Genomic DNA, 27,003 nt, shown 5'->3' with positions numbered 1-27,003 from the left:
CTATGAGTATCTAATGAGGGATGCATTTTAGTGGCTAAAATGCCTTCTGTGAGGCTGTTGTTTGTTACAGGCCACTGAGAGACTCAATGAATAGTGATCTTTTACAGTCAATAACCTACTAATAACATGAGTTCCTCCTCATAAGCGTCACAAGGGCAGATGGAACCATAAGTGGCTGATGGCACCTTTAACGTGGAACACAAAAATTAAGGAAGAAATCTGAGTCAACCCCATACACTCCTGGCCTGACAGACACAGAGGCAGCCCATTTTAAGGTATAAACAATATTTACTGACATCAGCAGGGATGGCAAAGTAAAGACCCCTGAAAAGCCTCTCCTCCATAAAAAACAATGAGGACAGTGACAAAAATGGTCAGAATCAATTTTTTCCAGAACTCTGGAAATTAACTGAAAGGCTTACAGCAACCTGAGGAGTGTTTATTCAGGAAAAGTGGAGCAGTCTTGGTAAGAACACAGAGTTATGTGGCATTTTAAACCAACTCTTTTCTCACCTCCCACTCCTCAGTTCTGTGGTGGCCTTAAAAACCAACAATCTTTAATCATGGTGAAAACCAGCAGCTGTGGCAGCCACTGGAGGGGGCAGAAGAGGGTTGGAGCTCCTTCAAAACTCCATTCCCAGAAAAACTGTCGCTATTTGACCTGTGTCGTGGTTTCATGGAAGACTCCACTCACACGGATTTCTTATTTAACCTGACCTGGCACTCACCCAGTGAGAAAAGCCTTTTTCCCAGGGGCATTTGTCAAAAATAATCAGCTGCAATTGCTTAACATCATGGCTGCCTGGGGCTGCAAATAACAGAGCAAATAATAAGCAAATCAGAAAGCTTAAGAAGGAAAAGCTAGGGAATGTGATGTCCAGAAGGGGTTTTGAAACACACTGACATATTCCTGGGACTCTAGAAGGATGTGTGCATGTCTGGCTATGTACCTACTCAGTAGACATGAGAAGGCCCTTGCTCTCACTTATGGCTAAGTCTGAGATTTTACACAAACAGGAATTGTAAGCAACCTGAGTGCTGAAGGATGCTCCAATATGCATAAAGGGCTCTTCTGCAAAGACAGAAACTTATTTGTTCTAGGCATTTAAGGAAATTTCTGTCCAGTCATTGACTATTAAGCTTTTAATTTGACAGAGACTTCACTGGCCACATATAACAAAGTACTGACTTGACTGGATTTTAAAAAGTCACTAAACCACCACCACCAACAATAAATCCTGGGGAGTAAAGAGTATCTGATTTCCAGAGCTGCCACATTATGTTTAAAAGTCTAGTTTTCAACAAAAAATTACAAAGCATGAGAAACACACACATAAAAAGCAATCAACAGTAACTCACCCAGCAAAAGCCCACATAATGGACTTGCTAGACAATGACTTTATATCATTATTTTAACATGGTGGCTCAGGTGGTAAAGAATCTGCCTACAATGCAGGAGATGTGGGTTCATTCCCTGGAGAAGGGAATGGCTACCCACTCCAGTATTCTTGCCTGGAGAATTCCATGGACAGAGCAGCCTGATGGGCTATAGTCCATGGGGTCGCAAAGAAAGACATGATTGACTGATTAAGACTTTCAAAGAAGTAAAGAAAATCATGCTTAAAGAATTAAAGAAAAGCATGGGAATGATGTCTCACTGAATAAAGAATACCAATAATGAAAAGACATTCTAGTATGAAAAGTAAAAGAAATGAAATTTAAAAATTCACTGTAGGATCTCTGCAGATTTGAGCTGGCATAAGAAACAATCAGTAAACTATAAGACAGGTTAATTGAGATTACTCGGTCTGAGGAACAGAAAGAAAAAACAATGAGTAAAAATTAATAGTGTCTCAGATCTGTGAGATACCATCAAACATATGAATATATACATAATATAAATTTTAGAAGGGAAGAAAAAAGTAGAAAAATATCTGAAACAATTATATCCCCACACTCAGAAATTTGAGGAAAATCATTAATCTGCATAACCTTGAAGCTGTACAAATTCTAAATAGGATAAACTCAAAGAGATCTATACCTAGTGATCTCACAAACCACTGGAAGGCAAAAAGGGAATACTGATAACAGCAAGAGACAAGTATCTCATCATGAATAAGCGATCCTCAATAAGATTAACAGTTGATACCAGAAATCAGAGGCCAGAAGGTAGTGGAAAGACAAATATAAAGTGCTGAAAGACTGCTAACCAAGAATTCTCTCTCCAGAGAAGCCATCTTTCAAAAATAAAGAAAAAGCAAAAGCTCTAAGGTGGTCACTCAGTCGTGTCCGACTCTTTGCGACCCCATGGACTGTAGCCTACTAGCCTTCTCCATCCATGGGATTCTCCAGGCAAGAATACTGGAGTGGGTTACCATTTCCTTCTCCAGGGGATCTTCCCGACCCAGGGATCGAACCCGGGTCTCCCGCGTTGGAGGCAGACGCTTTAACCTCTGAGCCACCAGGGAAGCCCTTAAGCTATCTCAGGTGGCGATGATGGTAAAGAACCCATCTGCCAAGGCAGAAGACATGAGACATGTGGGTTTGATTCCTGGGTCAGGAAGATCCCCCAGAGGAGTGCATGGCAACCCACTCCAGTATTCTTCCCTGGAGAATCCCAGAGGCAAAGGAGCCTGGTGGGCTACAGCCCACAGGGTTGCAAAGAGTAGGACATGACTGAGGCAACTTAGCACATGCCTAGATAAACAAAAACTGAGAGAATACTTTGCTAAGAACTCCAATTCAGAAATACTAAATAGAGTCCACCAAGGCCAAAATGAAATGACACTACATAGTAAACTCCAATCCACACAAAGACATAAAGAACATGGGTAAAGGTAAATATACAAGACGATATAAACGTAGTTTCTGTTTGTAACTCTTATTTTTGTCTTTCTAACTTAAACAACTGCTGCTGCTGCTGCTAAGTCACTTCAGTCGTGTCCAACTCTGTGCGACCCCAGAGATGGCAGCCCACCAAGCTCCCCCGTCCCTGGGATTCTCCAGGCAAGAACACTGGAGTGGGTTGCCATTTCCTTCTCCAATGCATGAAAGTGAAAAGTGAAAGTGAAGTCGCTCAGTCGTGTCTGACTCCTAGCGACCCCGTGGACTACAATCTACCAGGCTCCTCTGTCCATGGGATTTTCCAGGCAAGAGTACTAGAGTGGGGTGCCACTGCCGTCTGTGTAAACAAATGCATGAAGTATTAATTATGAATATGTAGATATATGTACATTTTATGAAGATATGCTGGTGTATGATAACATCAGCATAAAGAAGGGGAGAGAGAATTGAGTTACATATAGAAGCAAAAATTGTGCATCCTATTGCAAAGTTGATATTAGCCTAAAATAGACTACTATAGATTAAAGTACCAAAGTAAGCACTGAGAAAGTAATTTTAAAGATTATAATATATAAATTCAAATAGCACATAGAGGATATGTATTTACCACAAAAGAATGCTGTTGTAGGCTGAATTGTGAGTCACAAAAAGACATTTTTGACATCATCATCCCCAGAACTTATGAAAATGAGCTTCTTTGTAAACTAGATGTAATCAAGTTTAAATGAAGTCACAGTGAGTTAGCGTGGGCTCTAACTCAATGACTGGTGCCCTTATAAAGGAGAGGTGGTTTAGTCACAGAGAAGAACACCATGTTACAAAGGAAACAGAGACTGCAGTGATATGTCCACTTGCCTCCAAGGCACGCCAAGGACTGTCAGCAACCAGCAGAAGCCGGGAGAGAGAACAGGTCAGAAGGAACTAACCCTGACAACACTTTGATTCAGCTTCCCAAACTGTGAGCAGAGATTTCTGTTATTTTAAGCCACCTGATTTGTGGTACTTTGTTACAGTGACCTTAGGAAGCTAAAACAAAGACAGTAATAGAGCAATAGAGGAACAAAAACCCAGATCTAGTGAGGTGGAAAAAAGAAGCATGAATATAGAGCAGACAATGAAAGAAAAGATGAATGTCTCAAATTTCAACCGAGTAACATTTATGCTGCTATTTCATATGACTGTGTAATAAAAAGTTGATGTAAAGCTTGCTTTTTAGACATATTTTAACACATAACTATGAAAGTTACTTCTTTGTTGCCACATATTAGAGATAGATTTATCAACAATATATTCTCCAATGAAGGCTTTAGGAGGAGCAAACTTCTCACAGCAATTTGAAAAACAGAGAAAGATACAAGCTATAAAGAGACAGAATGGATTTCTGCCCCCCTAAACTAACGAACAACTGGAGAACTTTCAATATTACTCTAAACAGTTTGACTCATCTGGCCCGTGTGCGGCACCCACGAATGCTCACAATGATTTATTACACATATACCACTCATGCTTGTTATCTACTTGATAGTTCTGTTCAACACATTCAAATAAAGGCATTCTTAATAGTTTAAGAACCCTTATGTTTCCAATTTAGGACACAATCATCATTTACTGGTAAATGACATTAAAGAATTTTGGACTTAAAATGTGAAAGCCTAACATTTTCATGTGGATTATTTTTGTGGTAGGCAAAGGAAGATACGGGGAAAAGGACAGATGCACACTGGGTCTAAAAGCAACAAACAATCTAGTAGATTAAAAATAAATCGAAGCAAACCAAGGAACTATTTCTGAAAAATATGCAGAATGTCTCTCAATTCTTCTATGAACCATTAACTTCATTACCAACCTTTCTGTTCTACACCATGAATCACGTGAAAATTCCATTACCCACCTGATATAAAATATGAAGATTTCATTTTACTAAGTGCTGAATTAGCAATGGTAGCCTTTCGTAGGCTATCAGAGCAAAGAAATCAATACAGAAATGATCCTAGTATTCAAAGAAAGGTGTAAAGAAAAAATTACATCAATTGCCGTATGTGTTAGCCATGTTCTGTGCTGTTGAAGGAAAAGTCAGAGGCAGCTTTTCTCAATGGTTTGAGCATAACTGACTTCCTAAATTAATGAGGAAGATAAAGCCCACAGATGGTGTATTGTGGAGTTTGAACTATACAAATTTTGACAGGTGACATGGAAGCCTTCTCAGCTACTCCTGTGAAATTAAGGATTCAGGGAAATGGCAATGTGAAATGCCTTTTAAGATGCAAATTAAAGCATATACATATCTAATGCCCTTCTTTAGAAACTGAGATGTACACCAGAATACTAAAAGATGAAACAGGAATATTTTGTATGCCACAATCAAAATATGTAAATTTCCAGGCTTCTAGTATCCTAGAATTATATTTACAATTCTGACATATTAAAGTGTTCTGCTTTGTTAAAGGATATATAAATATATCCCACATTTTACCTCTATGTTTTTTCCTCTCAGGAAAATGATCATCTCTCTGGGGAATGACTGTCAATAAGTCACTAGATTTCATGAGCAATACGTAAAAATTTAGGCCAATGGCAAGAGAAAAATGTTATCAGTGGTTGCAAAGTTCAGATGATATTATCACCAAGTGGATTAAAGCATATTATGATAATCAAAACCAATCTATTTATATTTGTTTACTGAATGTACACTTCAACCCATGCTATCTGGTCATTCAGAAACTAAGGGCGGCCGGGAGGCCCACAGGGTGAGTCGCGGTATAAATTACCGCCACATAAACAGAATCTTAAAATATGGATTTTCCATTGTTCTCCCCAAGAAGACAGAGATTATATTTTCAACATGAGAAACAGTCATGCACAAAATAGTTCATTCTCCCCCTGGGAAAAACATACCTGAGATGATAAAATTTCTGATGAAACTGATCAGTCTGTGGCTGTGAGGATAGCAACAGTTATTTGTTGAGATCAAGTCTAACTCTTTATGAGCTCATTTCTTTTCTGGGTCCTCTGACCTGCGTGCTGTTATGAGACTTAGTCACTCAAACACTACTATATGCAAAATAAATAACTAATAAAAGCCTACTGTATAACACAGGGAACTCTACTCAGTACTCTGTAATGACTTATATGGGAACAGTATCTGAGAAACAGTGGGTGTATGGATAACTGACTGACTTTGCTGTACAGAAGAAACAACACAATACTGTCTGGCAGCTATATTCCAATAAAAATTAATTTAAAAAATACAAGCAGTGCCTTCATAAATAAACGAATTTATTGCGCAGCTTTACCAGGATTCAAGTCATTCAGCAAACAGGACTGGGGCACAAGCCCCATTTATCTGGGGTGGGGGGCTGCTCCCAGCTCTCAGAATTAGGCTTGATGAGCTCTTTATTAAGGATATAGAAATCCTTTTAATAATTGATGAAGGCCTCTTCCCCCTAAATTTTCAGAGGCACAAACTCTGGTTTCCAGTTTCAGAAGTTTCACTGATCTCTTAAAATCCAGTCACAAATCAAGGGCAGGTTAAGAATGAAGTAAAGTGCTGGTAATTCTAATTAGTAGAGAGCTGGGTGCCAACAGTCACATCAAACCACACTGACAAGACTCGAAAGCTATAGTGGACTGCAGAAATAAAACATTTCTCCTTTTCATTTCCTTGCCCTTCTATTCACGGAAAGCGTGAAATGGTTTGCATACAACAGCACAAAATCTGTTTGCATATTTTTCTACTATGCTGCAAAGTATAAATCTCAAGGAAAAATCCAAAGGTTTAAAGACACATGTGAACTGTTCACTTCAATCTGGAAATTCTGTACTGCTTTGATGAAACATAAGCACAGCAGGTACTGAGTTTGCTATTATTTTGAAACTATGAGGCATTTTTCAGAAGTCGACCAAGCCAAACATACTGTTAATGTTTATAAATTACCATGCAGTGAAAGTCCTTGACAAATATCTACTGTTTTCTACCAGATACATTAACTTTGCTAAATCAGCTATTAGATTAAAATGTAAGGTCTTTTAAATAGAAGTAAGTAAATAAAATATTCAAAAATCAAGAGTAGCAGGAAACTGTCTTGTAGTAACTACAAGATTTCTCAATCAAAAACGGATGAAATACTTAAAATATCACTATGATTAAACTTACATAATATATATAACAAATATACTAAATATAAATCTTGTAAAAAACTATACATTTTAAATCAAGCTGATTAAAATGTAATCAATGTAAATATAGGTGGCAATATTTTTCAGCAATGTTTTGCAGCGTGACATAAATTTAAAAGTAACCAATTTGCTTTATTCATAATCCGAACATAAGAAAAGTCCTTAATAAAAAGCATATGTCCTCCAGATTAATCAACTTGCTCTCTCTGGACCAGGCTATAAGTGGTACACCAAAATTCTGGTAGGACTCTTAAGACATACAGGCATCTTCAAGGAAGATAAAAGTTATTTTAAATTATTTGTAACACAAGGAGAACCAGGATAGGTTAGATAAATCAAATTCCCAGATAATCCTCATATCCCTTACTGGTCAACAGCTTTCATATCCTTTCCCTACTAGCCAACCCATAAAATAAAGAACAAGACAAACTGCCTGGTTTTAATTTCTCCTCCTTGACCATCCACTGTTGACTTCTCTGATGGAGGTGATAAAAAGCAGTGAAAGCTAAGAGGCAGGAAAGAGAAGAAAGAAGCTAAAAACCTAAATAATCAACAAGTTCAGTAATCATATAATGAACTCATTGGCTCTAGGTAGTTCAAAAGAGACAATCTGTCACCATGATATGTTAGCAGGGCAAATAACTAAAGCATACCACTTAGGTGGGTTTTCCCCCACCACCTAGTGCCTCTTCACACTAGGGTGACCCACAGTGAGAAGCACGTATGACAACCATCCACAAACTATTCCAAAACCAGATGCTCAGCCCTGATATGAAAGAGCCTCAATATGTGTAAGACACGTAGTCAAACAGCAGGTAAAGTGAGAGCCAGCACATCATTCCATACACACTTATCAGGTACATGTTTTCCGTGGCGCTGAAATGCAAAGATAAACAATACAGCCTCTTCCTAAAGATGAGAACACTTTTGTTGGATTTATGTGTAAATAAGGAATCATGTTGCCCCATGACAAATGCCAACACAGACATGTTGGACAGAGTCTGACAAAGCAAGGAAAGAAACTGGAAATTATTGGGAAAGATCTTATGGAAGATGCAGGACTGAAGAAAATATTTTAGAACGCATGTACACCTGTGGTGGATTCATGTCAATCTATGCCAAAACCAATACAGAATTGTAAAGTAAAAATTAAAAATAAATAAATAAATTAAAAAAATAAAATAAAAAATAAAAAATTAAAAAAAAAAAAAGAAAATATTTTAGAATCAGAGGAGATTAGAGACCAGACAGCTACTAATCACTTATGTAATATAGGCAATTATTAAAGCTTTCTAAGACTTGGCTTCTCTGTCAATAAAATGAAGATGTTGTTAACTCGCCCAGTTGTGTCCAACTCTTTTGCAAACCCACGGACTAGCCCATCAGCCTCCTTTACCCACGGAATTTTACAGGCAAGAATACTGGAATAAGGTGCCTTTTCCTACTCCAGGGGATCTTCCCAACTCAGGGACTGAACCCACATCTCTTGCCTCTCCTGCACTGGCAGGAAGATTCTTTACCACTAGCACCAACTGGTCGGTCTGAAGTAACATAATACCTTACCTGTGGGCTACCCACAACCCAGAGGGCATAACTAAGTGATGCAGTTTCAAGAGTATCAAATTCACAAGCCACTCCATCTAGAAGGTCAGAGTTCATTGAAGAGGAATACGCCAGCATTATTATCTTAGCGATATCAACAGGAAGGCAAAAATAGAGGGAAAATATCTCTTACTAGATGCTATAGGAGCACATATTAGGGGAATATATTAGTCAATATATGCAGTAGCAAACATTAGTAATTCTGATTAACATTACTACCCAAGGTCGTCATATGGTAAGTATGAAATATAAAAAAAAATTAAAGTAAAAATAGCAGGAGTATAAAATGGGTTTAAAAAAATACAGGCCACACAGGAGGCATCGTAAGGGTAGCAAAGGGAAGAGCAAACAGGAATGTAATGAAAGAAGCATCTTAAGGACCCTGTCAGTCAATACAGTCGCTCAGCTGTGTCCAACTCTTTGCGACCCCACGGACTGCAGCATGCCAGGCTTCCCTGACAATCACCAACTCCCAGAGCTTACACAAACTCATGTCTATTGTGTTGGTGATGACATCCAACGGTCTTATCCTCTGTCATCCCCTTCTCCTGCCTTCAATCTTTCCCAGCATCAGGGTCTTTTCCAATGAGTCAGTTCTTCACATCAGGTGGCCAGCGTGTTAAAGAGTTTCAACTTTAGCATCAGTCCTGCCAATGAATATTCAGGACTGACTTCCTTAGGATTGACTGGTTGGATCTCCTTGCAATCCAAGGGACTCTCAAGAGTCTTTTCCAACACCACAGTCAAAAACCATCAATTCTTCGGCACTCAACTTTCTTTATAGTTCAACTCTCACATCCATACATGACTACTGGAAAAACCATAGCTTTGACTAGATGAAGCTTTGTTGGCAAAGTAATGTCTCTGCTTTTTAATATGCTGTTTAGGTTGGTCATAGCTTTTCTTCCAAGGAGCAAGCATCTTTTAATTTCATGGCTGCACTATCTGTAGTGATTTTGGAGCCCCCCAAAATAAAGTCTCTCACTGCTTCCATTCTTCCCCATTTATTTGCCATGAAGTGATGGGATTGGATGCCATGATCTTCGTTTTCTAAATGTTGAGTTTTAAGCCAACTTTTTCACTCTCCTCTTTCACTTTCATCAAGAGGCTCTTCAGTTCTTCTTCACTTTCTGCCATAAGGGTGATGTCATCTGCATTATCTGAAGTTATTGATATTTCTCCTCGCAATCTTGTGCTTCATCCAGCTTGATATTTCTCATAATGTACTCTGCATATAAGTTAAATAAGCAGGGTGACAATATACAGCCTTGACATACTCCTTTCCTGATTTGGAACCAGTCTGTTGTTCCATGTCCAGTTCTAACTGTTGCTTCTTGCCCTGCATACAGATTTCTCAGGAGGCAGGTCAGGTGGTCTGGTATTCCCATCTCTTTCAGAATTTCCCACAGTTTGTTGTGATCCACACAGTCAAAGCCTTTGGCATAGTCAATAAAGAAGAGTTTTTTCTGGAACTCTCTAGTTTATTTGATGATCCAGTGAAGGTTGGCAATTTGATCTCTGATTCCTCTGCCTTTTCTAAATCCAGCTTGAACATCTAGAATTTCACGGTTCACATATTGTTGAATTGGAGAATTTTGAGCGTTACTTTGCTAGTGTGTGAGATGAGTGCAATTGTGTGGTAGTTTGAACATTCTTTGGCATTGCCTTTCTTTGTGAAGTGAACAGAACCAAGAGGAAGGAAAGCCGCCTAGTGAAGTGCTCTGTAATTAAAGTCTGTAGCTTTCACGCATTGGAGAAGGAAATGGTAACCCACTCCAGTGTTCTTGCCTGGAGAATCCCAGGGACGGGGGAGCCTGGTGGGCTGCCGTCTATGGGGTTGCACAGAGTCGGACATGATTGAAGTGACTTAGCAGCAGCAACAGCAACAGCATGAAGCATCTTCCAGAAACATAAAAAGGCTGGGTCCTCCAAATATAATTTGCCAGGAATGCCCACCATAAAGGTATTAAAGCATCAGAGAAGTTATTCAAGAGTGACTTCCTTCTATCCTGATGGTTTAAAAAAAAAAATCACCTGTCATTCATTGGGATTTTTTTCCCCTCTGTTTTCAGCTTTTCTTCTGTTTTCTTTTTTCCCTTGTTGATGAATTCTCTTCAGCACTTTAGGTAAATCAAGTAATTTCTTCAGAGTGGTCTAAGCTTAGTAAGAGGAAAATGGGTAAATACAAAGCACTGTGGGTACGGGCTGAGACTCCTTCGGGTTGGCTCCCTTCCCTAATGTCCTTTTTCACACATGGAAGCCCTTGAAGCTCATTTACTTTGTCATCTTGTGCTGCCTCTTCTGGCCAGAATGTTAACACTTTGAAATTCAAAACGATAGTGTGAGCTCTACAATCTATTTTACAAAGAAAGCTCTTCTATTCACTGTTTGATTCATTCATTGAATCACTACTGGGTGGGGTATCGAGAGACAGACAATGACAATGCCCTCGTGAAGATGAGAATGTAAGAGGGAAGGCCAACATTATAGATATCTTAAAGCAAACATTTTTAAAAGGTAATGTTATGACCAATACTTTGGTCACCTGATGCAAACAGCCGACTCATTGGAAAAGACCCTGATGCTGGGAAAGATTGAAGGCAGAAGGAGAAGAGGCGGACAGAGGATGAGATGGCTGAATGGCATCACCTATGCAATGGACATGAACTTGGGCAAACTCCAGGAGATAGTGAGAAACAGGGAGGCCTGGCATGCTGCAGTCCATGAGACTGTGAAGTCAGACACAACTGGGTGACTGAACAACAACAACATTATGACAATTGGAAGTTATTTTCACTCTAACTACAATCTATGAACTAAACACCTATTGTTTTTCCAGGTAAAGTATAAAGCTCATTTGGCATCTCCTATTGATTTAGCAGCTCTTCTGGAGCACCTATTCAGAGGTCAACAACTCTAGCACCATGCCAGGTGCTGAGCATTAGGGTTTGCTATAACTGCAATATTAGCTTCTACAATTTTGCAATTAATTACAGGACGGAATTTTTTCCAAGAGATAGTAGGTTACTCATCTCAGAGCCAATACATTATTTTTTTCCCCTTGTGTTTACTCCCCACCTGAACTTCTCTGTAGCTACTAATGTTCCCTTGATCTTTAATGAGGTTTTTTTTTTTTTTTTTAAATCCAAAGAAACTAGCCTGTTATCAGCTATATACTGGCAGGGCTTCTTTTCCTCCCCACCAAAGACCCAACACATCTCCTGGTCTTCATGATGCCTCACATTTATTGCAAACACAGCAAGACCACTCTTAGCAGATTTGATTTTTTACAGAGAATCATCTTGGTTTTTTAAGTTCAAAGTCAAAGAGTTAAGTAAAAACACACATGCCTGCAACTTATTTTTAAATAGCAAATCATAATTGTCCCACACTGCCCAAAGTACCACAGTTAACATATAAATCACACACAGTTACTAAAAAGATCTTGCTGGGAAAATGTAACAAAATTGCTAAATCTCTTCATTATATATTTATATTTAACAACCAGACTGCAATCAACTGTTTTCAGAATTTCTAAAATGGGTTGTTCATAGTAGCGTGACTTTTCAGCAACAACCTCATGGTAAATGCCTCTAAACCAAATCAACAGAAACAATTCATTTATTTGCATTTACACATTTAATTTCAGCCACTATACTTGCTTTTAAAACTTTGCGATGTCATTTTTCTGTGCAAACTTATTGCAAAGAACACAACTGATTAAAAATATAAGTGACTTGTTTCTACACTTTGTGCATGATTTTCCAAGAGTACTTGTCCTCAACTATGAGATTAATAGCATAATTTATTTCTCAAATAAAAATCAAGGATCCCAGCATATACTTTTTCATTTAAATGGTTGCTTCCTTGTCCATATTCTTTGCTCATACTCATTGTACCATTTGTCATCAAGTACCATAGTTATTTGGGCTTCCCTGGAATCTCAGTGGTGAAGAATCCACCTGCAATGTAGGAGACCTGGGTTCAATCCCTGGGTTGGGAAGTTTGGAGGAGGAAATGGCAACCCACTCCAGTACTCTTGCTTGGGAAATCCCATGGACAGAGGAGCCTGGCAGGCAACAGTCTACTGGGTCACAAAAGAGTTGGAGATAACTGAGTGACTAAACAATAACAATAGTTACTTGTACAAATGTCCATGTTCCTAATTTAAGAGTAGGCTGCTTGAGGGTAAGCAACCTGATCCATGGAAGTTGTAAAAATAAGACTCTGGATCTTGCATTATCATAACTCCTTTTTTCACAGTGGTCACAAGAGAACCAAGTGGAAGAACATGAAGCTCTGGGTCTCTTTGATCTCATTTCACCCCTGACTATCGCCAGACAAAGGGATGGAGTTTAAAACATCCTTAAATTCTGCAGCACAGTATCCTTACTGGTAGGGCTAACAGCAGTTCAGATAACGCAATGTTCACAGTTGGTTGCAAAATCAATGCACCATATTATCTGTCCTGAAATAGACAAGGGTTAAAAATGGAGGGATTGAGGCAAATAAACACATTGGAAAACTGAAGGGCAAACTGTAAGCAAGATACAAAGAACTGGGACAAGATGGCAAATGCTAGAAAACCTAGGCAACATTAAGGGTGAGGAAACAGAAACAAGATGTGCAGAATGACAAAGAAGGGGACTTGAAATTCCCAATTCATTCTTGGTAATGTGGGACCACAAAAGAAATGTGAAAGTGGTCTTCAAGGAAACTCGTGGGATGGTGCTGAGGCTGCCGCCACGCTGTCTGGGTTGGTTCAGGTCTGTGTCAGCATGGAAATGAGCTGCTTTTCCTTACCTCCAGGTGCTCTAAAATATAGGGTGGATTGGTCATGCCCAGCCTCAGCATCGCTCCCTCAGGAATCACTTCAACCAGCTTCCACAGCAGGGCCGGGAGGCTGGAGCCAATATCTCTGCCGTAAGCCCCCGTGTCTTCACTGGTCAACCATATCTCACAAACACCCTCTGCGAATCAAAGGAGATAATTAACAAATCTGTTGCAGAGCCGTTTCCTTCATCATACAGCTGCTCACTCTTTTTAATGCAGGTTTTTTCAACACTATTATGCAGGCAAGTCTGGGTATTCAATTGCAGAGAAAAAGCAGCTTATCCCATGGTGGCACTAGGTTATTAAGTTCATTTTATGAACACCAGAGAGTTACAACAATGCTGTAAATTATCAGTGCATCCTATGGAGTGATTAACATTCACAGCCAATCAGTTCAACCATGCTTCCTTCAAAGCCCTTTGATCAAGACTGAGGCTTTAGTCCCATCACAGAGGATACCTAGTTGATTGAACAGCATAAGCCCCAGAACTGAAAGAGTCCCTCCACAGAATAGGTACCATCAGCAGTTAACTCACTAATCAGCCTGTCAGCGACCTAAGGAAAAATGTCAAGTGTAGTTAAAGTTGGACTCACAAATTATTCATCATGAGGTACCCACTTCTCCTGCAGTAACTATGCCAATTTGTTTTCTTTATTCAATTAAGAATAGAGTGCCTTGTATTGCTGCATTCAAAGAAGCTGGTCGCTGTAGGAACTAAGCATCTGTGTGGGAAAACCTGTTTACTAAAAATAGGACAGATTGCATCCTATTTTCCATCAGTTGGACTTTAGGAAAATGTATCTACGTTTCCTTGCTACTGTTGTTATAAAGGATCCTGACTTCAAACATTACCGCTTGCAATAACAGTCTTCCAAAAATTGAAAGGAAATACTTTGGGATTACCTAGTATTATTTAAAATAAATAAAGCAGAGTTAGCAAGAGCCACCCAAGTTTGTAGGGTGCACAGAATGTTTCTGAAGGCATACTCAATGAAAGGATTAGCCTGTTTTATAAGGCCAAATGATTCACAAGGCAGAAACAGACAGTGAGAAGGGACTGTGAAACTTGCTCAGGCTAACGTGGTTTGTTGCTTCTGAAGAAACTCGATGCACTCACAAGGCACACAAACACACACTACAGCCTGGACCAAAAGTAGAAGTTTCTAGGAAGAGACTGAAAAATTAAAATTTTAAATTGTCTTTGGTTGACAGAAAAATCTAAAAAATACACTTAAATATTCCCAGCCAAGAGAGACAACAAATAAAACATACGGTTTCTATGTGAATGTGAACTTTAACAGAAAAAAAGAAGCAAAAAAGAAAGATCCTCACTCTCTTTAATGTGTTACACAGAGGTGGAAAAATATACATGAAGTTATGATCTCCAATCATAGCTCTTTCCATTAGAAGAAGAGATATATTTACTTTATCAACAACCTAATCAACCGACATAAAAACATATTAACTCTTCCCCACTTGATTCTCTTTCTCAGACAAGCACATCCTCACCCACATCCAGACAACATGGAAAACACAAGGATAGAAATAAAATTTAGTTTCCCCAAATTAAAGAAGAGGATTAAAAAAAAAGTTTCATTTTAAAAGTCAGAGATGTTTTTTAAACATTTCTAACACCTCATATTTGAAAATCTGTAATGTTATGAATGTGTCTTTTCTTAATTTAAATATGTTGTTTCAGAAATTAATAAACATTTGCTTAGTTTTAGTCATTTAATAAAAAGTTTTATCCTCAGAGTAAATAATCTGGCATATCCACAGGCTATCTTTCTGGCTCTATAATTTTATAAATATCCTCTGTACACAAAGTGTTTTTCTGTTGAAGAAAACTGGTTGTAATTAGTGGTATCATCTGTATTTTAACATGACATATGCCATCAGACACTGGACTCATACAACCTTTTTTTTTTTTTAAATCTTATCATAAAATCCACTCCAGGAAAAGAGATGGCTAAGTAACAACATAAACGGATTTTAAAACACTTTGAAAGAGGTTATAAAAACAGGACATTATCCATGATTTTCCAGTTACTGGCATTTGAGCAACACAATATGAATATTTTAAAATGAACAGAATAATTTTAATTTATAATTTTTCCATCCAAATGGTTCCATGTTATGCCTTATGTAGAGAGAGCAAGTTCCTGGAACAGTGCCTTGCTGTTTGCTAGATGAATATAGAAGGGGAAAAATCACTATGAATAGGGTGGAAATAATCGCCATGCGGAAAACAGCAGCCCGCTCTTCAGTCTGCATAGGTGGGGACCAACAGCCCCCTGGTGGGCTGAAGCTTCAAATTAAATCACAGAAAGAGGAAGCAGCTGTAGCAGTAAGTCAGCAACAACAGGAATAATGGTCTCCATGCCTCCAAGATCAAGGCTGCTAAAATGCTTGATATAATAGCAACCTGGTGTAAAACACAATGAAATGAGAAAACATGTGCAAAATATGAAGTCCTTGGACTTGAGGAGAACTGTGCCTTGCTCATTCAATTCCCAACTTTGTCAAAGATGATTTAGCTCTTTATATCAGAAAGTTCAGGTTTTGGAAGGTGACATTTCAAGCATTCATTCTAATGAGAGTGCCTCCCACCGTTAGGACACACAAAGCCATTTCATAGCAAAGGTGAAGCTCTGTGGTGCGGAATCCCCGCCACCGAAACCCTGCCCTCTGGGAAGCCTTGTGATTATTCATAGTGCAAGCGGTTCCGGTCAGGTCAGCTTGCATATGAATTCACCAGGGAAACCCAAGGCTGCAGTCTGAAATCACTAATGGATATTGGGATGCATGCATGCTTCGAACTGCACACTTAATTGGCTATACTTATGGACAGAAGTGCTTGCCTAAACAGCTTCATTCCTCAAGGACTTCAGTTATGAGCTCTATTCCTTTGCACATTCATTTCTTTATTCGTCCATCAAACATTTATTAGGCCCTTACCTACTATGTGCCCTGCAGCTCTTCCAGCTCGTGACAGATATGGATTCATCATTAGACTTCTGTGATCTGAGACTGGCTATTACTCAGGCGTTGGTGAGGGGCCACTGACAGACGCCCTGGGAACTTCATGTACATCCCTATCAGTGATGGTGGACAGGGGTGGATGCTGGCGGAACACAGCCTGAGAAACGGACATCAAGGGCAATCTGAGGGGCCTGAAGTGCATATGAGGTGACCCCAGTGACACAGAGCCAGTCTACACTGCAACACAGATTTTAACTAGTATCGATACATGTCAGAAAAACATGGAAACGAAAGAGAGTCGGAGGCAGGAAAAACTGAGATAAGAGAAGTGAATCACCAATAAATCCTTCCATATTTATAATAACAAATACATGCATAAAAAGAAAGTGGTGGGTAGAAAGTCAAGAGACAGGAATGAGTCTTTTTTAAGCATCCATGGAGATATCTTACTTTTTTCCTAAAAATGACTTTTGTTCATGTTCCTTACTGTCTATCTGACTTTCCTAATAAACACTAGATTCATAAGATTATCTATCATCCTTTGGTTGTATTAATTTTGGTTTTAAAGAAAGCAGATACCAGGAAGAAAGGAAATGCATCTTATAAAGGAAAATTCTTTAAAAAGTTTAGTTATTGGAATTTATTATCATTTTACCCAAGTAATTACAGATCAGCTTATAGCTGAAATGCTCTTTCCCCTGAAGACAGAGCAACATCAACAGTTGGATTTTGATCTCTGCTCCACAGTAATTTGAGATGACAGAGGATGGAAAAAGTAGAAGAAATAAAAAGTTAATAGTAAAAGAAAGATAATGTTCTCAGTAACACAGTCTCAAAATAAAGAAAATCCTTTCTGAAAAAACAAACTTTGCCAAAACTCAATTCCAAAAGACTATGACTCACTATAAGTTTTCCTGTGTATGAGCTTCATTGTAATAGATTAAAATATGGGTGATGATTGATTTCATCTGATCAGAGAAGTGATATTTCTCTAGTAGCTCATGCTTTATCACTGGGAAAATTTTCCACCATCATGAGTTGTTTCAGTTATTCCATATGAGTAGTCTCTAAAAATAGAGACTATACCAATATAAAAACTGCAAATTGTGATGTTTTCTTAGCACTATATGGTAAAAGAATCAACATCAACTAAACGTAGTATCAAAAAACCCACCTCATCCAGAAAAAAGAACCCTCCTACACTATTGGTAGGGATGTAGACTGGTACAAAAACAAAGTTGCCATATGACCCAGCAATTTCACTTCTGGGCATACATATCCAGAAAAAAACTATAACTTGAAAGATTCATGCACCCTTCTGTGGACTGCAGCACTATTCTACCACAGCCAAGACCTGGAAGCAACCTTTGTGTGTTCATCGGCAGGTGAACGGATAAAGATGGGGTACATACATACAATGGAATATTAATCATAAAAAAGAACAAAATGCCATCTGCAGTAACATGTATGGACCTAGAGATGATAATACTAAGTGAAGTAAGTCAGACAAAGAAAGACAAATATCATATGATATCACTTATACCTGGAATCTAAAGTAAGACACAAACGACCTTGTTTACAATACAGACTCACAGACATAGAAAACAAACGTACAGTTTCCAAAGGAGAAAGATGCTGAAGGGAGGGATAAAGCAGAAAGTTGGGACTAGCAGATACAAACTACTATACATAAAATAAACAACAAGGGCTTACTGTATAGCACAGGGAACTATATTCAATATACTGCTATGAACCACAATGGAAAGAATGTGAAAAGGAATACACACACACACACACACACACACACAGAGGTATAACTGAATCACTTTGCTGTACACCAGAAACTAACACAACATTGTAGATCAACTATACTTTTATACTGAAAAAAATCACCTCACAATCCGCTACACCTTCCTTCCTCAGAAGATGCACTGTCTCCCCGTGTCTTGTGCTCCCCACTGCCAGCCATGCCCTTCCCTTCCTACAATTCCACTCCCGTCTTTCTCACCATCCATCCCAGCCTTCATGCTCCATTTTCTCCTCCATATAGGGAATATAGGCCAGTGGGGAATATGAATTGAACATACATTATTTGTTGTCTTTATTTGGCTTCCCTGATGGCTCAGCTGGTAAAGAATCGGTCTGCCATGCGTGAGACACAGGAGACCCGGGTTTGATCCCTGGATCGGGAAGATCCCCTGGAGAAGGAAATGACCACCCACTCTACCACTCTTGCCTGAAAAATCCCATAGACAGAAGAGTCTGCATTCCATTCTCTGCTCTTAATCCCCCAGTCTTTCTTTAAGGGTCACAGTGTATATGAACTAGACTTTTATGGGCTCTTTCTTCTTAAAAAATTATCTTAAAGAAAATTCAGAATTGAATATGACCCTCTGTTTAATCATATGAAAGGTCATGAAAATTGCTTCAATGGCAACATTTCTAAGTAATAATACACACAGGTAGCCTTCTACCTATTTAGCTAATTCATTTAAGAGTGAATTGGACAATATAACTCCTTTGGTCCTTTCTAATCCTACTATTAGACACTCAGTGATCTTATGTTTCCATTGAGATAAAAAGGGCTTAAGTAACACTTTTATTAAAGAAGCATCACAGCAGATCCAATCAAGGCTATCTTTTATAGAACAATGATTTATCACGGACAAATACCCAAACAGGCCACCAAAGAAGATAGTTATTGATGAGCTAATTCTTCAATTGTGTTTATACTGTTTTTGTAAACTTAAAAAAAAAGTTTATCAGTGGCCTGAAGGCTTTTGCCCTGTTTTTATTTTGAAAAGTGTTGAATTTCAAGAAAATTTTCAAGAGCAGTACAACAAATGCATGTTCCTCTTTCACCCAGAGTCAAGAATGACATCTTGTCACATTTATGAATACTTTATCCACATCCACAAATACAACTTTCTTTTTTTCTTCCTGAACTGTCTGAGAATTAGCTGCAGACATTAGGGTACTTTACCTCTAAATATGTCAGCATATAGCTTCTAAGATCAAGAATATTCTCCCTCATATTCTCACAATACAACCACTACACCAGGCAAGAGGAACACTGGAGAACTCTGTGGTCAGAACTCAATGCTTTGGTACACACTGTTCTCTCTGTCTAAAATACACCTCACTCTTCTTGCATAATGAACACCTCTTCCAGGAAACTTTGCTGACCAACCAGGCTAATTGAGATGCTCCTCTCCTGTGCTTCCCAGCATCTTGTACAAAATTTCATACCATAATGCATTATCATTTCAGGTTTAACGGCTTGTCTCTCCTGAGAGGATGGAAGAATCTTCTGGTCAGAGATGCAAAATCTTCCTAATACACTTATGCCGAGGACCTATTATGGTGCCTTAGCACACAGGAAGCCCTCAATAAACTTTGGTTCCAATCAATTTAATTAATAAGATTGTGTTCAATAAAAATGAGTAATTAAGTTGAATTCAGCTAACATTTGAAAGTACTCTTCCTTGTCTCCACATAGGTATATATAAACATATATGTATACACATGGATACACGCAGAGTGTACACAGTAATGTACCAGGTTTTGCACTAGGCAATGAGAAAATATCAAAATCACTTTTCTTTGGACACTATGAAAATGCAACTTGAATACTTCACATTTGTTGCATAGTTTAACTTCTAAGCAATCCTTACTTAGAGTTCTTTATTACCAGATAGTGATTACAGGATACCATGGCAAGTGACTACAAACCATCTTTTTACTTAGAGGTAAAACTTCCCATGTGCATGTAAATTCAGATAGATCAATTATCCACAAATTTACTAAACTTTAAAATGATCTTTTTAAGTGCTTTAACAATAAGAGTTAACAAAGAGACAGTATTTCCAGAGTACACTGACATCTGACTGCAGTCATACACAGAAAAAAAAAGAATTGTTGGAATAGACTGACAATGTTGTTGCTAAATAAAAAAAAAAAAACCTACTTAATTCCTTTTGAAAGGTCATAATCATATAAAAATTGTTTATTTCCACACTTTCATAAGAATTTGGAAATAATGGAAAGCTAAAACCAAACTAAACACCACAAAAGGATGACACATTTTCTAAAAATAAGGCATCTGACTCCCCAGTCTCTGAAAATCTGCAATAATCCTCAATAAGGCAGATTAAGTTTATCCTCTTAATACTAGTGTGTTCTGCTCCATACACGGGGCTTTTTAAATGCCCCTAGGAGAAGGCAATGGCACCCCACTCCAGTACTCTTGCCTGGAAAATCCCATGGACGGAGGAGCCTGGTAGGCTGCAGTTCAGGGGCTTGCGAAGAGATGGACACGACTGAGCGACTTCACTTTCACTTTTCACTTTCATGCATTGGAGGAGGAAGTGGCAACCCGCTCCAGTGTTCTTGCCTGGAGAATCCCAGAGACGGGGAAGCCTGGTGGGCTGCCGTCTATGGGGTCACACAGGGTCGGACACGACTAAAGCAACTCAGCAGCAGCAGCAGAGAGAATACAGACAGCAGTGTCTATGAAGGACCCTCTGGTGTTTCAACAGGACGTAGACGTAGGGAGAGATGTAATTTTGTTTTGTTTCTTTTTAAAATTACAGCAGGCTCCACTCCCAGCAGTCCAAACAGTATAGATAAAAAAGGAAGTAGGAGAACAGACATGTGTAATGCAGGACCTAGTCTCAGAGAAGATTAATATGAGCTGATCACAGTGATGGGCAGAAATTTATCTGGATTCCAAGACAAACCAGAAGAGCTACAGAAGAGTTTAGAGGGTAAAGGAAACTAAAAAGATCTGGTGTTATTTTGGCTACTGAACTCAATTACAGAATGAGGAACAAAGAGAACTTAAATTATTACAGAATAATTTTACGTAATTATTACATATAATCATTACAAAAATATTTATAAACAGAATGATTTTTTGACTAGCATTTTTTGATCCTAAATGTCTTTCTCATAAGTGAACTCCATCAAACATACAGTCAAATAGGATCAGAAATTCTGTAGTTAGAATCAGGGAACTTTGACTTTAAATATAAAGCTTATTAATATTTCAAGTATTTAAACAGCAAACAGAGTTTTCTATTTTCTAGTAGTTTCTTATATTCAGCCTGAAGGTGCATCGAGCAGGTATCTTATTACAAATACATCATTCATTCATTCAATCATTCTTTCACTCATCCTTCTTCTAGCAAATATCTGCCAGACTATGTGCCAGACCCTGTTTCGGATCTAGAGATAGGTCTCTGCCGTTAAGAAATGTATTCAATTGAGAGACAATAAACTGAGATAAAGAATATGTTGTCAAGTAAAAATAACTGCTAATAAAATGTCTGAAAGCAGGAATAGAGGACCAAGTGATACAGTGGTTGGGAAAGGATGCTGTCATTGTCGACGGTGAATAGTGAGGACAACTCAGGATGACATGAAGTCTGAATGAACCAAGTAGCAAGCCCGGTAGACCAGCGATCTGAAGGAAGAGTGCTTGCAGCAAACGCACTGTAAGTGCAAAGACCCAGAACAAGCACTTTTACAGTTCCTAACGGAGCACAAAGCTGTCAGTGTGGTTGGGGCACAATGGGTAAGGGAGGGGTGCTGGGGAAAAAAAATTGCAAAATGGGAGCCACCGGTGACAACAGTTGCTGCAAGAGGCTCAAGCTCACTGGGCGGAGCTAAGAGAGTAAATATTACATATCCATGACCTATTAACTATTGTATGCAACGGATATGCAAGCTGGATATTATAATTGCTAGTGAAAGCTCTCAATAACTCCAGGTTTTAAGATACTCTCAAACCTATCAAAAATCAAAAATATCCCAAACAGTTTGGGAATTCTCAATTCTCTAGATTTGGCACATAAGAAGGGTCAGGACAAGAAGTAACAGGAAATGCCCCTGTCCAGGCTTTGTCAAATTGCTTTCTTTCACTGTTTTTTCTGAAGACGGGAATTTATTACAATTGATCAACATGTATGAAACAAAACTCATGTATTTAAATAGAAACAAGCAAAAAACCCAAGACCAGAAACACATTTATGCTTTCTAGTTAGGAGCACCAAGAGAAAAAGAAAGTGGTATCATTCTTATATATCTGCTCCTTTTTCTTCTTCTTCCCATCCAACAGAGCCTAAGCATTACTACTGGTTATAATGCTATCACCCCATCACTGAGCATCACTTAGGCTAACATCCAACAAACCAACAACTGCCACAAACTCAGACAGTCTTCAAAGATGCTCAACCACTACAATGACTTCAGGAAAAAGGACAGATAAGAATAAGTAAAATAGAATCCTTTCTTGTGTGGCAGGGAAAAAGAAAGGACAAAGAGGCTTGTGCTCAAAAATCTATTACCCACACACCAAGTAACTATTATGGTAAATAGAATAGCTGAGGTCAGTTTTACTCTTTTTTAACTGGCAACTGACCAAAAAATGGGCTAGTTAAAATAGTCGGGAAGCATTACTTGTGCCCTTTCCAGGTGTAATATCACAGAGATCAGAAGATATTTATGTTTTCTGCTGAGTAAAACTAAAAAAATGTGGGAGGAAGAAGTGAGTGCTATTTCTATATAATGAAATGTTACAATACAATTTTAGGACAAAAACATATCTAAATGTTTTGAAGTTATACGGAGAAGTTGGTGGTTGGGCCTGGAGAAGAAGATGAATCAGAATAGGAAGGTCTGATTTTCATAATCAACTACTCTTCAATTTAAAATTTCTAAGAACAAAGCACTATAAACATTTGCACATGATATTAATAAAAGTTTTTAATATATATTATAATAGAATAACATATATGCCAAAGCCTAGCTCTGTAGCTTGACCAGTCTATGCTAATCAAAATTATATCCACCAACAATCTGTTTCTGTAGAGGAACGTATAATATCCAGTATGAACTGTGGACTCTGGCCATGTTAATGACAGCAAATAATTTTAATTAAAAAGAAATACTGTGAGGACTTTCATTTCTACACATGAAGGATTAACCATAACAAGAATTGCCTTAATGCTATAAACAACTAGAAATTTTGACAAAATATATAAAACAACAATCATCAGACAAGGACCAGAAGGCAATCCAGGACTATGATTTTTGAGAGAAACACATAAGGTGAGTCCTGTAACTGTCCATCTTACTGCCTGGCGGCATTTTCTAGTCCACAGCACAGAAAAAGAGAAGCAAATAGAGCCTGGTGATCTTGCCAAAATGAGGAGATGGAAACTGGAGTTCAGAGAGCTACCTTTACAGGCGCAAATGTCATCGACGAGAAAGATGTACAAAGATAGAGTTCCAAAGAATAGCAGATGGCTCCCCTCAAGCTTCTCACTGAGAATGCATGGGAGGAAAAACTAAACCCCAAAGTTGGGTTAAGAATCACAGAAAAGCAGTAAGACAAACAATTCCTTGAAGTCACAAAGGACCAGGAACAGTCTGTTCCTACAAGCCAAAAGAAAGACTTCAGAATACACAAATCACTGGATAGAGACCTTACAAGGTTAACCACCTTGCTGCTGCTGCTAAGTCACTTCAGTCGTGTCCGACTCTGTGCGACCCCATAGACGGCAGCCCACCAGGCTCCTCTGTCCCTGGGATTCTCCAGGCAAGAACACTGGAGTGGGTTGCCATTTCCTTCTCCACTGCAGGAGAGTGAAAAGTGAAAGTGAAGTCACTCAGTCATGTCCAACTCTTAGTGACCCCATGGACTGCAGCCTACCACGCTCCTCTGCCCATGGGATTTTCCAGGTAAGAATACTGGAGTGGGGTGCCACTGCCTTCTCCATAACCACCTTAGGGGTAGAGAAAAAATTTGTGTTAAACTAAAAGCTGCTCTATGTGTGTTAGTTGCTCCATTGAGTCCGACTCTGAGACCCTGAGAGCTATAGCCCACCAGGCTCGTCTGTCCATGGGATTCTTCTGGGAAGAATACTGGAGAGGGTTGCCAGTTCCTACTCCAGGGAATCTTCCTGACCCAGGGATCAAACCCAGATCTCCCACATTGGAGGCATATTCTCGACTTCCTGAGTCACCAGGGAAGCCCCATAGCATCTCTAGACCTATACTAATAGACCTGAAAAAAGACAGCCTCAAAAAGTGAATAAAGCTAATTTCAAACTATTTAACTCTAAAATAGGACAAAGTCCAAAAAGAACACAACAAAATTCAAAATAATTTTTAAAATGCCTGTCATCTGAACAAAAATTACCAGGCATGCATATAACAAAATACTGACTATGGTTATGATGTGGAGAAAAACATTAATCAAATGAAATAGAGTCATAAATGACAGCAATGACAAAGTTAGCAGACAAGGACATTAAAATGGCTACTGTAGATGTGATTCACATGTTCGAAAAATATGAACATGATGAGAAAATAACCAGAAAAATTTAAAAGACTGTACTGGAACTTCCGGAGAAAAAGATCTAGTAACAGACACTAACCAAAATGAAGCAAAGAGGCACAAAGAACCCTGAGTATGAGCATGAACAGAACAACAGTAAGCCGACTGACACATGCATAGTTAAGAGTCCCTAAAGTAACAGCTGAATTTTTTTCCAAATTTGATAAAAACTATAAAAATATTAGAAACTCAATCAGCCTCAGTAGAATAAAGAACCACACCAAAGGTTATTATAAATTAATTGTTTTCTAAAAAGAAAGAGGAACTTTTAAAAGCAATTGAGGATGAGGATGATATTATACACAGGCATAGATATAAAAATCACAGAAAACTTCTTGTTAGAACCATGCAATCTAGAATGTAATGGAGAAACATCCTCAAAATACTCAAACACTAAACTAGAATTTTCTATTCAAAGAAAATAGAAAAATATTTTCCAATGACAAAGACTTCAGACAAACAAAGCTGAGAAAATTCACTGTAAGGAATACTACGCATATTTAAAGCCTAGAGCAACCATGGGCTTCCCTCGTGGCTCAAATAGTAAAGAATCTGCCTACAATGCAGAAGACCTGGGTTCAATCCCTGGGTTGGAATGATCTCCTGGAAGAGGGCAAGACAACCCACCCAGTATTCTTGCCTGGAGATTCCCCATGGACAGAAGAGCCTGACAGGCTACAGTCCATGGGGTAGCAAAGAGTCAGACATTCCAGGTGGAGCTAATGGTAAATAACCCGCCTGCGAATGCAGGAGACACGAGAGACGTGAACTCAATCCCCAGGTGGGGAAAGAAACTTGAAAAGTATCAACTAAAACTCAAAGGAAAGAAAGCTATAGTAACATTAGAAATAAGAACTGACTGAAGAAAATCAAAACACGGTATAGATAACCCATGAGATGCATTAAGAGTATAAGCCTGTACCATTCAATATGACAGCTACCAACCACGTTTGGATACTGAATATTTACAATATGATTAGTTCAAATTGAGATATGCAGTAAGTACACAGATTCTGAAGACTTAGTATGAAAAAAAAACCGTAAATATCTCAATAAGAACTTTTATGTTGATTATAAGCTGAAATACTCCAGATATACTGGGTTAATTAAAACATTTGATAAAATTTAACCTGTAGTTTTTTCTTTTATTTTTCTTAATGTGACTACTAGAAACTTTTAAATCATATACTTGGTTTACATTGTATTTGTATTGGACAGCACCATTATGTAGACTATAAAATTGTCTACAATGCAGAACTAAAAGAACACGAAGTTTCATTCATTAATAAAAAGTACTTTCTTCTAAATAATCAAGAGACACTGAAAAATTTCAGTTAAATAACAACAGATATAAGATGTTATACCCTATACATTTTATACTTCATTTACTTATATCTATTTTTATTTGATTACGTTGCTATATTGTATTAAAATCTCACAAAATATTAAAGTTAGTAAAAATTCCATTAGCAAACTCCCAATTCAACTACAACCATTTTGTGTATTATATTTAAATCATCTTTGACATGCACATTTCATATAGTTCACAATTTAAAAAAAGCAAGATTATTCTTCTATATAAAACTATACTTAAAAATTCCTTGAATACTTCATCTCATACTTTGTATTACTACAAACAGTATTCCCAAACTTTGATACAAAGATCTACCAATTGCCTCTAATTGTAAGCCATTATTTAGCTCATAATTTAAAAATGAGGAAACACAGACCATGAGTGAGGTAAGTGACTCACTTGTTATTAACCAACATATCAGTTGAGTAGAAATCCTTTAAAAAGCTCCTAATTTTCAAGGCTGATATACACAACTTTTCTTCTTTGTGAAAAAATGAAATATCACCCATTCATTTTTGTTTGAAATATCAAACATTCATGTTAACTTAATAATAATTTGCCTTCTCTCAATTCCCCTGCATGAAACCATTATAAGGAACTCTCTACCTTCTCCTCCTCCATTCCTGCAGTCAATACATTATAATATTTTCTAACTATGCAGAAATGATTTAAAAAGAAATTAGAGTATTTGTGGTAACTGCACCAGACCAAACTCAGCCAACTGCAGCAAAGTCATTTTGTTAAATTTTTTTTTTAATAAGTAAATTGGTTACATTTTTTAAATGCTTTAATTTACCTCTATTAAGTCTG

The 27,003-nt window shown here is 38.1% G+C and overlaps 1 protein-coding gene across 4 annotated transcripts in view; it reads right to left on the bottom strand.

Annotated features, from left to right (window-relative positions):
- CDKAL1 (CDK5 regulatory subunit associated protein 1 like 1) overlaps positions 1–27,003 on the bottom strand; it is a 614,486-nt gene that overhangs the window by 226,966 nt on the left and 360,517 nt on the right. For all 4 annotated transcript variants that reach the window (XM_040249901.1, XM_040249902.1, XM_040249903.1 and 1 more), the window contains one exon: positions 13,426–13,592. In XM_040249901.1, coding sequence (XP_040105835.1) covers positions 13,426–13,592 — 167 coding nt within the window. The remainder of the gene's footprint in view (positions 1–13,425; positions 13,593–27,003) is intronic.

Source organism: Oryx dammah, unplaced genomic scaffold, assembly GCF_014754425.2.
Source record: "Oryx dammah isolate SB20612 unplaced genomic scaffold, SCBI_Odam_1.1 HiC_scaffold_11, whole genome shotgun sequence".
In the NCBI taxonomy this organism is placed as follows: Eukaryota; Metazoa; Chordata; class Mammalia; order Artiodactyla; family Bovidae; genus Oryx; species Oryx dammah.
Note: the sequence above shows the minus strand (reverse complement) of the source record. Positions and strands in the feature narration are given on the sequence as shown.